The sequence below is a fragment of the Falco cherrug genome, chromosome 12 (assembly GCF_023634085.1).
Source record: "Falco cherrug isolate bFalChe1 chromosome 12, bFalChe1.pri, whole genome shotgun sequence".
Taxonomy (NCBI): domain Eukaryota; kingdom Metazoa; phylum Chordata; class Aves; order Falconiformes; family Falconidae; genus Falco; species Falco cherrug.
Window position 1 is genome coordinate 24,000,488 of NC_073708.1, and position 14,297 is coordinate 24,014,784.

The 14,297-nt window shown below is 50.6% G+C and overlaps 1 protein-coding gene across 12 annotated transcripts in view; it reads left to right on the forward strand.

Moving 5' to 3' along the window:
* Window positions 1-13,834, forward strand: part of RNF220 (ring finger protein 220) — a 232,774-nt gene extending 218,940 nt beyond the window's left edge. For 11 of the 12 annotated variants that reach the window (XM_055725233.1, XM_055725232.1, XM_055725228.1 and 8 more), the window contains 2 exons: window positions 990-1,064; window positions 10,707-13,834. In XM_055725233.1, coding sequence (XP_055581208.1) covers window positions 990-1,064; window positions 10,707-10,778 — 147 coding nt within the window. In that variant the 3' untranslated portion in view covers window positions 10,779-13,834. Of the gene's footprint in view, window positions 1-989; window positions 1,065-2,342; window positions 2,871-10,706 lie in introns of those variants that run through there. The other variant, XM_055725234.1, reaches the window with a different exon arrangement.
* Window positions 13,835-14,297: the final 463 nt, after the last annotated feature.

Genomic DNA, 14,297 nt, shown 5'->3' on the forward strand with positions numbered 1-14,297 from the left:
GAAATTTCTGTATGCATTACGTTATTCTACTGGTATTTCTAGCTGGCTGGCTGTATCGGGGGCAAGAAAGCCCCAACTTCAGAAGACTTTCAGCCTTCCTATAGAAAACTCCCAGACAGCAGCGTCCTCTTCCTGCGTGTGCAGATTTACATACATAGGAGAGAGCAAAATCTGTGATCTGAGACACACCATATGATTTGGGAACAGGAATGTTGCCTGAGCATTTAAAAGTTGTGGATGTCCTGCTTGCTTGTGGTGATGCTGTGGCCTTCTTAAAGAAGGGCAGCAGCTCCCTCTGATGGTCCGAGCCCGCAAAGCTTCGCGTGTCCGGTTAAGTTTTGATTCTGCTGATAGCAGGAGAAAATTCTGCTTGGCGGAGGGCTTCCTCTGCAACTGCAGCTTGATGCATGGTGCTCTCCCTCCCAGCTCACGACTTGTACGGGAGTGCAGCGCCTGCCTCTCATCCTACAGAAGGGAGGACAACTTGCTGCTGATGTCCAGAGGTTTATTAGCAGTGATAGAAAATACTCCAGAGAAAAAGGCATGCCTACTGAAATAGCAGCAGAATGCTTGGGATGTAGTTAAGCTGTTCCTGCAGAGCTAAGAGTCGTGATAAGGGTTAATCTTACCCTGTCGCTGTTTTTTTATGATCTGGTGACCTTTCTGATGAGAATAATGGCAGGTGGCCACAGCAACTTCAGATCTTCAGATGCTCTTGCGATAACTGTGCTGAGCCAGGTCACCACTTGAGTGGATTATGGGCTTCCAAGAGGAATTCTGGGAAGCCAGAAAAAGGGACGGCAGGAGACTTTCTGCCTCTGGCTACACAAGCGTTACAAAAATACAAACTTACATACTACACAAGCTTATTTTTTTTAATAGAAAATACAAGGCAGTGTTATCTACAAAGAAAGGTGTTGCAGTGGGGTAGGAGTGAAGAATCAGTAGATCCCTGCAGTGGAAATAACCTGTTTGCTTCCTCTTCTCAGGACTCCTACACAATGCCCCTGACTTCCATTCAGTGCTGGCATGTGCACTGTGAAGAATGCTGGCTGCGGACTCTGGTGAGGCTCTTGGCTACTTTCTTGTTGACTTACAGGCTTTTTTCTCTCTTCTGGGATACTTGTTTTAAACCACCACAGGGAAGGATGCTTTTTGCTTCATTTTAAACAATCCAAGTGCTGTGCATGCAGGCTTCTGAAGCCTTGCTGGTTAACACCCCGCTCTAGCTTTGACTTGAGTGAGTCTCATTTGAGTCATCATGACCAAAGTGCAGTCCTGCCCCTTGCTTGCTCCTCTGCTGCCGTGGGGACAGCCATTGCTCATGCAAGAGCTCTGTGCTGGGAACAGCCTTGCCTTACAGTAATTTCCTGTGGGTCATCCATGCAGAGAGGTAAAGCTGTGAGAACGAAGGCCAAATCCACTGAGATTTCATGGAATGGGTAGCTTCTGAGAAACCTAATATTCCCCTGGAGCAAGGGGAATCATCTTCAGGATAGAGGATATGGAAAGGAGCTTTTATGAATATGAATCTGTATTTTTCAGTTTATTTGAAATAGCAGTGTGCAGTTTTCAAGCATACGCTGTTCTGTCTGGAAGATTGGGGACTACCTTGATCATTGAATAGGTGACCCATTGCAGTAGTAATTTATACATGTATTAAAGGACATCAGGTTAAAATTTAAGGTGTTATTAAATAAAGTGTTTTCCTTTCCTGTGTTAAAACTGTGGGCTTTATAATCAGCCTTTAATGTCCCCTGTGCAGCTGATTTTCAAGCTTTCATTTTCCTCAGGTTGGGGAGTGGAAAATAGTCAGTTATGCTTTCTAGTTCTCCTGTTAGCAAGATGATACAGTGTTGGGTTGCAAAAAACGTAAGGGAATGCCACTCCTAAAAATTGTTCCTGTAAGGCATTACAAAATCTACTTTATAGAACACGTTGTGTGCTTGGAATTACGATTAAGTTGATCATACTCCTTTAAATCCTGCCTTTTAAAATTCTTGTCCAAGAAAAGTTACCAGGACGGTGAAGTGCCTGTGGGCTTGAGTACTAATAGCAACTCAATAACTTGGCTATCCCTTGGGCTGTATTTTATAGCTCTTCAGCTACACCCCGTCACTATTTAGATTATACAAGCTTTTGTAAACATTTTAGCAGCATGTTATAAAAGACACATATGTGGGTATGTAGCTGTGAGGTGTTTGGATGAATGTGTGCTCTGCCACCTTTGCTAAGTGAAGAGTAATCTTGTCCTTCAGTGATGCTACGAGCTGAGGGTAAAGCACTAATTTCTTTTTCATTTTCTTTACTCTGAAGTCTTTGTCCTCTCCTTTTCCCACCAGCCTCAAGTCATCTTCTAAATCTGTGGCACCGATTTCAGGCTGTTCACAGGCTCAGCAGCTACTTAGTTCAGCTTCAGGAAAGCCCCTTTGTTTCATGTACAGTGGTGGTGGCTGCTCATGAGAACGGGGAAACCCCACTCCAGGTGCTCAGGGGTTAGCATTTACCCTTGCAGAGGGGGAGCCATCTCCCCCCTAGAATTCCATGAGGAAGGTAGAGATGGAGCTGGCTGCGTGCTGTCCGCACGTGGCTCTTCTGCCATCCAGGCAGGCGGGATGGGAATAGTCCAGCAAGACATCATATTAGGACTTGGCACTTGCATAGGGGAAGCAATTAATAAGTGGCTACTCATGTGTTCCCCAGCCCTAGCCTCTCCCTGCAGCCCCCAATTTATTAAACCAGGCCTTTTCACAAGGCATGCTTGCACTCCCTCTCCCGTCTCAAAAAAAATCTCCCAGCCTGTGTTCGCATGTTTCTAATGTAACCATTAAAATGTAGCCCGAAGACAGCAATAAAAACCCTGGAACGCCTTGGTGCTTTTGTGTCTTGATCAAAGTCAATGTGTGTAATCTCGTTAAGACTGCCCTCCTTCCCCCCTCCTTTTTTATGAATTTAATGGCATACAGCAGCTGGGCTCAGTGTTTAATGCTCACCAACCTGCATTGTTCTAATTAAGGTATCTCCTTTTATTTCGGGCACAAAAGAGACTCTTGTTTTTTTTTAACAAGCGAGGAGCTGTGGGATAGTGTGTGTAATAATCGCCGCTGTTACCTTTCCCTGGGTATAAAGCTGGCTCCCCAGCGGGGGCAGGAGGGGGGAGCCTGCGCGTGCAGCACACATGGAAAGACTTGGCTGGGGGAGCGGGGCAACATTTTTCTTCTGTTGTGCAATAAACAATTTGTTGGAATTAATAGGAGTTGGGGCGGGTGGGTTGTGTCGGGCTTCCGGCCCCTTTTGAACATTCTGGAGATCTGCCATCCCTGCTGGTGAAAAGTCCCCTTTCTCCTGTGCGCCTGTGGTTTATGTGCCCAGCCAAGATCTAATATTAAATTAGAGTGTGAGTGTGTCTGAGAGAGAGAGGGAGGACCTTGTATTGAACAAGGACGTGGAACTGAAGGCACAGAGCACTTCTAAACCTCTGCAAGGTATCGAAGACAGGGTGAAATTTGATGCTCACATCTGTCTGTGGACCAGAGGAGGTGAAGTGGTTTTTAAAAGGTTTAAGGTTTAAACATTTTCTAGGATACGATGCTACAGTGATCAGAGCATCCCTAGTATCCTTTGACTTCAGTGGTGTCAAGGGCACTGATGAGGGTTGGATCTTTCAAGCGCTTAGGCTTTCTGAAAATAGTTTTTGGACTTTTGGCTCTTGATGCTCAATTCCAAATTGTAACTGCTCTGTTGCTAAGGGAGAGGGGGAGACGTGTTCAACCACCAACTCTACAAATGGCGGCTGGGCTCTCTAGCTTAGGTACCGTTATACCAGATCTCAGTGCATCAAACTGGCTTCAGGTTCTGGGCGTGAAACATTCACCAGAGCAGACTCCATCTCTGTCTCCTGTTGCTGTGTTGGATTGGCGTGAAGGAAAGGCTGGGGCTGCAGAAAGGGACCCTGCAGAAAGAGAACTGAGACCGTGGTGCTAGCTGCGTTGGCCAGCGCCTCAGTTCCAACAGAAGCTGCTTGGTTAGATGGTCCTCCTCAGGGTGGCCATGGAGCAAGGAAGGAACCGTCCCTTCACCCAGCAAAAGGACGTGCTGAGTTGGGTGGTTTTCTCTCCTTCCACTTGCTCCGTGAGCAGAACTGGTCTGCCCAAGGGCTGCAGTCCAGGGGCCACAGGCTAAAGGTGTGCTGTATGCTGCATGCATGTGCTGTGTGCATGCACATGCTCTGTGGTTCTAGGCACAACAGGAATGGAGATAGGGAGGGGGATGCAAGAACACGTTGCTTGATGCCACATGATCGTGCTTGGGATCCCAGGAAATCATGTTAGCTGTTTTGTCAGCTGGGTTTGTCTGCTGGTTTTGTATTGCTGTGTCAAACCACGCCGCTGAGCTTGCTGCTCCCTAGTTGCTGGTTGTCTGGGGCACTCAACACAGGGACATTTTTCATTTCATCCATCCTGCTTGCAGAGAGCTAGTTGGTATCTTCAAGTTACACAGAAACTGCAACACAAGCCCGGAGGACTTCCCTGTGATCGCTTTTGGAAACTCCTGAAAACATATATGCAGGTTCTTCAAAGACAGGAGGGGAAACGGTGTTGCAGGAGAGAGGCTCAGCCTGGGCAGCAGGCAGTGGGGTTCATTTCCCTGAACATCAACCATCCGTGGGGCAGGTGTCCATCCTCAGCTGGTTGTTGGACTGCAGCCCTGAGTCGCTGGGTGACGAGGGATGAATCTCCCTCTGGAGGAGGTTTGTTTGCCCCTTCTCTATCCTTCCCCATTAACCAAGAAGGATCCCACAACTACTAGTGTGTGGTACTAATTTTCCTTCTCCTGGGAAGGGTGCTGTGACAGTAGAGACTGGCGGTCTGCTGCAGTGCTTCGCTGAGCCGGTTTGGAACCTCCATCCTTGGAGGTTTGTGAGAACAGGTTTGATGCATGTCCGTCAGCCGTAATTCAGGTTGAAGTGATCTTGCCAGGGGAATGGGTTGGTGAGGTCTTGATATCCCTCTGAGCTGTAGGTCTGTGATCTCCCAAACCCCAGTATCTTTCCTTACGAAGTAAATGGAGTTAAAAGCTCCAAGTCAGGATGTTGTTGGCCAGTGATGGAGCTGCTGGTGGGTGCGGGCGTTCAGGGGCTGAAAGAGGGCAGGTTTGCTTTATCTGAGCATGTGCAGTTTGCTGTGTTTCCCCCACCGCCTGTACAGGCAGAGCCAGCATTTCCTATGTGTATTTGCTGACCCCAGGCTTGTGCTTGTCTGTCTCGGGCTTATTTGAAAATGACAACCGCAAGAGCAGGAAAAAAATAACTTTCTAAAAAGCCGCCTTCTTCACAGAATACGCTTCCAGGGTATACATCGATAGATATGTATGCTCTGCAGTTGACACATTTATATCTTTGGTAGATTACACTACTACATTCTTAGCCTTGTCACTTTTTCTAGGCTATAATACCGTATATCTCATGCAGGCTGGAGTATTTTTGTAAGAAACAGAGAGCAATCCTTCTGGGTGATTCCTTAGTGCTTCCATCAACATAGAGACCTCCTGAGCCAGCAGCTTGCATGGCGGATGCTGCAATTGATCCTTCAGGATGTTCCTGTCTTCCGTGAGGTTGTCTGGTTATTTATTACTGTGCTTCAGTTTTGGCCGCCTCCAACAACCTGTGCAGGTGAGCTCTACCCTTTGGGGAGGCTCTGTGGAAAAGGTTGCTCTCCTGATCGCTGTAACCCCATTACCTGACAGCTAGAGGTACCCCACAACGGCAGTGGTGAACGGCTGCTTCGCTGGGAATTAGCGCGGGCAGAGAAGCTGCCACTTCGTGTGGAGGCTGTGGTCAGAGAGGGGGCTGTTGCCTTTATTGAGAATTGGATCTTGGAGTTCAGTTTCTCTTCTGGCAGAAGCTGGCTCTTGGTTTGCATCCCTCCTGTCATCTCTTTACTTTGGTTTTCAGTCCTCTACAATAGGCAAGCTTTGAGCCCACGTTTGATGGTGGCATTGTGTAGGTGAAGTTGCTCTCTGTGTGTGTCTTTATTCTCTATGCCTGGTAGCATATTCTGCTTGGAAGTTACCCATTTTTAGACCCACAGGACAGCAGGAAGTGCCTAAATCCTTCCTTTTGAGTTTTCTTGCTTTAGCCAATTTATAGCAGACGTCACACCATTTTTTTTAAGAGGCAACTTTAAGACAAAATACTCCAATCCTTCCTGGCACCATGTGAGCCCTAACGACTTCTCGACATCTCAGCTCTCGTTAATGTATTTTTCAAACTACTACCCCAAGTGATTAGCCTGTATTGTGGATCAATCACTTGCCAAATTTTAATTAAGAAAGGAGGAGAAAAAATAAACTCCATCCTGGTTCCAGCCCCTTTTCTTTGCTTTGTAACAGCCCTGGAGCAAACTTCTTGCAGCAGAGTTTTATAAACCCCTCAAAACTGGGGTTTATAATGGAAAAGCTGAGGTGGCCTTTACTCTAGCACACGCAGCTATAACACATCAAGGCTTTTCCATGAAGCTATGATGAAAGGAGCAGAAGGACCTGGAAAAAAAAAGAAAGAAAGAAATGGCCGACAGGTGGGACTTATTATTCCACAGCATTTTTATTTCAAGGGAAAAGTTTAGTAACCCCAGCTGGCAGGTGAGCAGTGGGGGAGCAAATGCTTTTTCATTGTGCCTGTGCCAGCATGTGTGTGTGTACAAGCTTATGTGCCTCTCTACAAGAGAGGAGAGCTTAAATGCTAGTGCCAGTGAATGTTGTACACCTACATGGAAAAGTCAGATGTAAGGAACGAGGTTCTAAGCAATTTCAATCTAAAAAGAAAAAGTCAGGACTTAGTTCTGAATTTAACACACATGCTTATGTGTGCAGAGGATGACAGTTTTATTCTAAAAAGAAAAGAAAAAGGCTACCCCAAAGGTCCAAAGTCATTATTTTTGCTTGAACCATTTAATACCAAGCTTAAGTACTAGGGAGACCCAGAGACCTGGGCCCGGCGTGCCATGAGCAGTCAGCCTGCGCAGCACTCAGCCCAGGCTGCCGCAGGTCTCTAGGATGCCGTTGTTCCCCGCAGCGTACCCGGGCTTCAGAGCTCCAGATGAGCTGCCTTTCCCACGTGCAGATGAAGCAGCATCCACCACTGCCCTAAATCAATCTGCAATCACGTAGCTTTTGCAGAAAACGGGTCAGAGAAGGTTCTGACTTCAAGCATGGATGAAAACTTGGCGCTGGCTGCCCACGTGCAGCTCTCAGCCTTAGGTGGGGAGAGTGGATCCCCCTAAAGCCATCAGCATGTGGTGCAGGAGATCCCAGGGTGTGGCAGGACAAATCCACCCATCTTTCCTTGCCCTGTGGTGTGAAGGAATTGCTTACCTGACCTTGCTTTGCCACAACAGAGAGGAGCAAAGCTGCAGTCAGTTTAATTAGGCTTGTTCTGCTGTCCTGTGGGCTGAATGTGGAGGACGTGTGCTTAGAGCAAGCACCTGTGTGCAGCCTTTGGAGAGACACGAGCAGACTGGCTTTCCAGGAATCTGTCCTTCCGAAATTTTGCACATTGAGCTGTCTAGTCTGTGTTAGTGAGGTTGCCCCTGCGTCATCACACACATCTGCCTGCAGCTGTCTCAGTCCACCTCCAAATCCCAGGATAGAGAATGAGATGCAAGACAGTGAGACGGCAGCAGCTGAGGTTTGCTTTTAGCAAAAATGAACTCGGGGGGGTTCTGTGCTCCTCCCCAGCCACCTACAGCCAAACACCTCCAACTTCAGCAGAGCTATGAGAAAATAACTGCTGAAATGCCATTCAGCATTGCACAGGAGCACTGAGGAATGGAGGGATGTGGGTTTAGGTGGCAGCAAGCACTTTCCTTCACCCCAAACTGAAGGCAGGCTGAGGCATTTGATGGGTCAGGGACTGGTCTTGCAGAAGGTGCCTCTCCTTCATGCGTTGTCCAGAGAGGCAGAAGCTCCAGCTACTTGGTTGGATGCTTTGCTGCCTCTTGCCAGTAAGCTGTGCTTGTCTTGGGAAGGAGAGCACGGACACAGATGTGTGTGGTGGTCACATCTGGAATGCCTTAAAGTCCCCATGCACACTTCTGCTTGTCAGGGCACACAGGAAAGCTTGAACGGGCAGCTGCCAGCTGCTGCCCCTTTGACAACCTGCTGTGAATTCATTCTTCAGCACCTCCCTGCCACTTCTCCTGGGACCCTCCAAGCTAAAAGGTGATTCCAAGAGGCCAACCAGATGCAACAGGCCCCTGTGAGGACCAGGGAACTGCATGGTGATGCAGACCTGAGCAGGGACTCAGTTGAAACGGACTGTTTAGTGGTATTTGCATCCAGATTAGTGAGACCCTCCTTGGCAACCCTCCTGTGTAGCCCAGCCCACAATGGCAGAAGGGGCAGATGTTTAGATTTTTCTCTCCTACCTGTTGTTGCTGCTGCAGGGAGTTTTTACTGGGACATGCAGGGTTAGAGCTTGCCCTTTTTTAATGGCAGAGATGCATAGCTCTGGTCTTGAGCACTGGCAAAGGGGTGTGCTATATAAACAGGCTCTGTTAAAGGCCAGTGCAGTCAGCCTTGGATTTCAGCAGGGTTTTAAGCCTGGCCTTAGAGTTGTGGTTTGTGCTTGCTTTTGCCAGAATCCAGCATGTCAAGTCCGCTCTGTGAAGACCAGTGAATGGTGCTGCCTGATGCGTTGCCCAGGCACAGTGAGATGGTCCCTGTCCCGGAACGCTGAAAATCTGAACAGGCACAGTAGTTAAAGAAGGGATAAGATAGGTCCCAGACAGCTAGAAGGATGCACCCACAGGCATCAGCACCAGAGTTAGGTGCACCATCCAGACCACCAGTGGTCTGTTGCTCACCCTGAGAGTAATGTCCGGTGTGTCTTGAATGTCCATCGCGTTTCATAAAACTCCAGTTCAACAGGACTTTGTGAGTGGCTCTTCTGGAGCTCAGGTGCAAGTGCCCTTGGTTCCCCGCTGTGTCAGGGCAGCACCTCAGCCGCTAGCAGCAAGGGGTGTCAAATGAGAGCCTGATTGCTCAGAAGCCCAAAGCTCAGGGAACAGCGGGTGTGCAAAGTCCATGTCTGCCAGGAGTGATGTGCACTGGGAGCAGGGGGGGAGCTGCTGTAAGGCTGGTCTGTGGCGGCTTTTCGGTAGTACTCAGAACTACAGAGCAAACATGACTTGCACTTCTTTGGAGCTGTATCCTTGTGAATTACTTGCACCTGTGTAAATTTTCTGTTCCTGGGACTCTCTCCTCTAGATTCCTCTTAGTCCAAGGAGCTTCCAGGGGAGAAAGCCCCTGTCCTGTGTCTGCAGGTGTTGTCACAGAGCAGAGAGGACCTTTTCTAAGGGTGCTTGGCTCTTGTAAGCAGCAGTGCCGGTTCCTCTGCTAGGGATGTACCCAAATGCAGGTAGCAGTAACCAAAGCAGTGTGGCACGTCACAGTCCTGCCCTGCCACTCAGTCCACATCCTGCAATCCTGCAAGCTGCAGTGCTCACTGCTGCAGGTACTGAAACAAGCCCTGCTAAGGGAGAGCAGCCGCAGCACTGGACCGAATGGCTTCAGTTCTGCGTGCAAGCCCTGTGCAAGCCAGCAGGTGCTCACACGGCATGTTGCGTCCCTGTCGTCTCACTTGTCACACCGAGCACTGGGCATTAGCTGCTGGAAGGGCCTGTGACAGCAGTGAGCACAACTTGGGGTGCTCAGTTCTGTGTGGCAGGAGGTTGTGTCGAGGCTGGGGTCAGTGTTGAAAGCTTGGGCACCCCAGTTTCCTGCACTGCTGGTGCTGTAGACAGGAGGCTGCCTCACAGCAGAGCCAACTTTCTGTCATTTTTCCCATCAACTGTCTGTCACAACTGCCAATCTAATGATGACCAGCTTAGATTGACCCCGATTCTGAGGCTTATTAACACCCTCTTGCTGTCAGGCCCAGTGACAGATGGCACATCAGCCCTTGTTTTATTTCATGTAGCGTTCATGTCGGCCGCCTGTTACCTCACCCCAGCTCACGTTGCAGTTTGCTGGTTTCAACTCACCTTGGCAGAACGGACTTGTCTCCGCAGCATCTCTGCAAGCTCGGGGTGGGCGGTGGGGGCTTCCTTCATGCCAGCAGCTCTGGGGCTTTTGCAGGATTGCTGAGGCAGTCCCCCAGTGTGCCGCCCTGAAAGGGATGGTCCATCCCCACCATGAACCAGTTCAGTCACCCCAGCTACTAAAAGCTGCACTTGTTCCAGCCGGGCTGGTTTTCTGCCTGCTCAGTGACCTGAACTGGCTCATCGAGGGCTGCAGGTGAGCAAGGGAAGCAGAAAGGAGCAGCAGATCTCCCTGGCAGCCAGCAGTGACAGCAGGGATGGGGGGGGTGCTTGGGCCAGTCTGTCTGTAGAGACCCCTCTCTCCGGAGCTGCTGAGTTTGGTGACACCTTGGCTCTGGGTTTCAGCATCCTGCAGAGCTCCTGCCTGCCCAGCTGCCTTGTGCCTGGGACTGGAGTGGGACGAAGGGCTGCAGGGAAGGCAAGAAAGGTGATGGCACCTCCCCTTCTCACAGCTTGTGCCCACTGTTGGGAGGGCATGGCCCTGCCTGGAGGGGAAGGGGGTGGCCTTGGTGCCCCTGCTCCTGTGCTGCTCCCCCTGAGATCCCAGGCCAAGGGCAAGGTCACGCAGGTTGTCCTTCTCACGTTGTTCATCTCATCTGCCGGTTGCAGGGTGCCAAGAAGCTCTGTCCCCAGTGTAACACCATCACGTCTCCCGGAGACCTTCGGCGCATCTACTTATGAAGGACCCAGCAGGAGGGTGGGACCCAGCTACTCAGCTCAGCTCATCACACCAAGGGGGAGAACGACAGCAACAAAAAAAAGACGTTTTAAAACTTAAAGAAAAAACAAACCAGAGACTCCAGACATGGACTCGAGGATACAGGAGCAGTGGGGAGCCTTGGCTCCCAGGTCCCGCATGTTGAGACCTCCTTCAGCATCTGCAGCGGGCAAAACCAAACCCTTTGTTGTGAAGCCCCCTTTTTTAAAACCAGTATTCCCCATTCACCTGTTCCCTGGAGCTGGCTTTGCATCGGGGATGGCTCGTGAGCCCTCCTTTGGACTGTGTTGTTGACCACTGCCCCCAGGAGACTGGGGAAGGGACCCTTGAGAGAAAGATGTTAAATAACCTGTAACTTGTGTTCTTTGTTCAGGTTTTTTGTTTTGTTTTTATTTGTTTTGGTTTGGGTTTTGGTTTGGTTCTGTTTTGGTTTTTTGTGGTGTTCTAGTGATAAAAAAAGGTTTAAAGAAAAAAAAAACACACCCAGGCAGAAATGAAGCACATGTAATATAGATTATATATGTTTACAATGTTGTGTATAAATGGGATAGACTCAAACATTACATACTAATAAGTTTCCCTTTCTTTTTTTTGGGTTGTATTTTTTTTAAAGAAAAAAAATGAGCAGAGAACATTAAACCCATATTTTTCTTGGTTCAGCAAAGTTTTGGCATTAAAGTCATTAGTTTAAAAAAAGTATATATATACATATATATAATATAAATGGTTTAATGTTCTGTGGTGTATATTTCCTCATTCAGATATGAAGTTAACAGCTTTTAGTAATGGCTGTAGCATTGCCCATAACTTACAGAACTTATGGGGAGTAGAGGAGGTGGATTTTTGTCATTAGTTGTAGCTAATGGGGCTATTTATAATAGAATCGTTATCCCCGGAAAGACACGGCTTTTAACTCCTCGCCAGGGGACCGGGCAGGGCGGGGGGATCTGGCTCAGCCCCCTTTGCCTTTCCCAGCTGGGGAAGGGGCAAACGGTGCAGAGCTGGAGGGATGCAGCCCACCAGAGCGCTGCCCTCCCCTGGGCCAGGAGTGCCTGCTCGAGGGTCCGGAGGGTCCGGCTGACCCCCTCGTGCCTCCTCTGTAGCCCCTGCCCCTGCCGGGCTTTGCTTTCCTCCCCTCCGGTAGCGTTTGCTGGCCGTGGGTGCCTGAGCTGCTCCCAGTGCCTGCTGCCGAGGCAGGGGGTGGGGAAGCAGCGGGCATGGGGACAGATGGCAGGGGACAGGGTGGCCCTGCTGGTGGCTTTGCCCAGAGAGGCTCGGCGGGTTGCGCTGTGCAGCGAGCCCCACTCTGCCCAGTAGAGCCAGCCCAGCCCCGCGCTCCCGGAGCCGGCCTTTTCCAGAAGCGGGTTCGGCAGCGGGGCAGAGCCAGGCCAGCCCTGCCTCATGGCCGTGGCCACCACGGGGCTCGCCGGCAGGCCGCGGCCAGCAGCGATGCCTCCAGCCAGAGCCAGTGGGTCCCTGCAGCCCCAGCTTCTTCCACGCAGTCCCTCATGCTTGTCCCTGTCTCCCGTATCCTCAGCCTTAACCAAAGCTGCCATCTGGCCTGTTTTTTTGTTGTTTTTTCTTTTACTTTCAGGACCTAAGAAACAGATGCTGAACCGTTTCCCAAGGTGAATGCGTGCCCCATGTGCTGACTTCTCTCAGTCCCGTGCTGTGCGGCCCTGCCCCAGCTCCCCAGGCAGTCGTGGGGTGCCAGCCTCCCGAAGCCAGAAGACAGGGAGGTGGGGAAGCTCATCTCCCCTGCTCCTGCAAGGTCTTTCCAAGCAGATCCCACCTGGCAGAACAGCGTGGCTGGGGCATTTTAAGACAGTCTGGAAACAGCAGTGGGTGAGGGGTTTGGAGCTGGGACCCCAGCATCGCTGGGGTGCTCTGGCGAGGGAAGGGCTGGGGAGGCAGGATGCCTGCGGAGTGATGGTCCCATCCCATCACTGCTTCTCTGCCCTGAGCTTGGTTCTGTTTTGCAGAGAACAGCTGCTGTCCTTGGCATCTCCTGAGTGATTTCAGAATGATCCCACTGCACCCAAAAAAAAAAAACAACCCAAACTGAAGGAGATGTGGTTTTTATTTTTTAAGCATCTCGTCAAAAGGTGACAATTCCTAACTGAGATTTTCCTGGGTCTCCAAGCTCATCACAGCCGTGGTGGCCTCTGAGACCAGAGCTGCAGCCTCCCCTGCTCAGGGACACATCCCTGCAGAGCCGCTGGGGACCAGAGGAAGCTGGGGCACCCCAGGAGGGTCCTGCCTCCCCGGGGAGGCTGTGGGCAGGGGAAGGGGCTGCAGCAGGGGGCTGTCGCTGCTGGGTAGCACTTGGGCAAGGGAAGGGCAGGCACATAGAACTTGGGTCTGGATCTGTAAAGGGGGAAAAACTGGGGGTATAGCTGGGCTGCGAGTGCCACCCAGCCAGAGTCGTGGTGCCTGAGTGCCAGCGCTGGGGTCTCTGAGATGGATTTGGAGAGGGTGCAGGAAGGGGGGTGGGGGGGGTGGGGGTGGGGGTGAGAGGCAGCCAGGAAAGGGGGAGAGGGCAGGACACCCCAGCCTGCCCTTGGAAACAGGCCCTGGGAGGGAGCCAGGCTTTCTGGCAGGTGTTGTGGACCAGCCGTGTGCTCTATGTACGTATGTGTAAAACCATATGTAACTAGTCATTGGTTCTTTGTTTTGGGGGTTTATTTTCTGTTTATTTTTTGTTTTTAATTGTAAAGCCATCCCCTGTTTTCAAGGGGGGGTCTGCAGGGGGGAAGGCTGGGGAGAGAGGCATCCCGGTTTGTAGCAGGCATCCGCCACTTCCCCTCTTCTGCAATGAGTTTAAATGATTTTTTAAAAAAAAAAAACACATTTTTTTTGAAATATCGGAGTTACCTATCTTTGCCCAAAGAATCCCAGTTGCACAAAGCGATATTCCAGTGTGTCGATGATTGTGTGTCGGTGTATATTATACAAAGAGGTACTTGTCACTCCCGTTTGTAAACTACATTTGACATTAATTAAACAAGTATAAATCTTCTCAGGCGCTTTCCGCCTTTCTGTGTGTCCCTTTTTGGCAGGTCAGAGGCAGCAGGGGAGCCACCCCCCTACACATGCCACAGCCCCTGGGTGCAGGTCATGTCCCAAAGGGGAGCCACAGTCCTACTTGGGATGGGGGAGGTGCTGGGGGGTCTCCAGGGGTCCTGCCCCGGCATCCCCTGCAAGGATACATCTCTGCTCCATCACAGATGGGGTCCCCCCAACTTGTGTGTGTGTGTGTGTCCCCCACAGAGCCAGGAGTGCAGGGCAAAGGGCACACGTCAGGGGACACCCCCATAAGGAAGTCTCATCAGCTGCATTAGTCGGGGGCAGGAGGCGGCCAGCCCCAACAGATCTATACATCCTGCATTAGGGGCCACCGGCATGGTATAGGGTTACCCCCCACCACGTGGATGGGAAGCTGCTAGGGCAGGGGCGGGTAGAGGTCAGGTTCCCCCCACCAC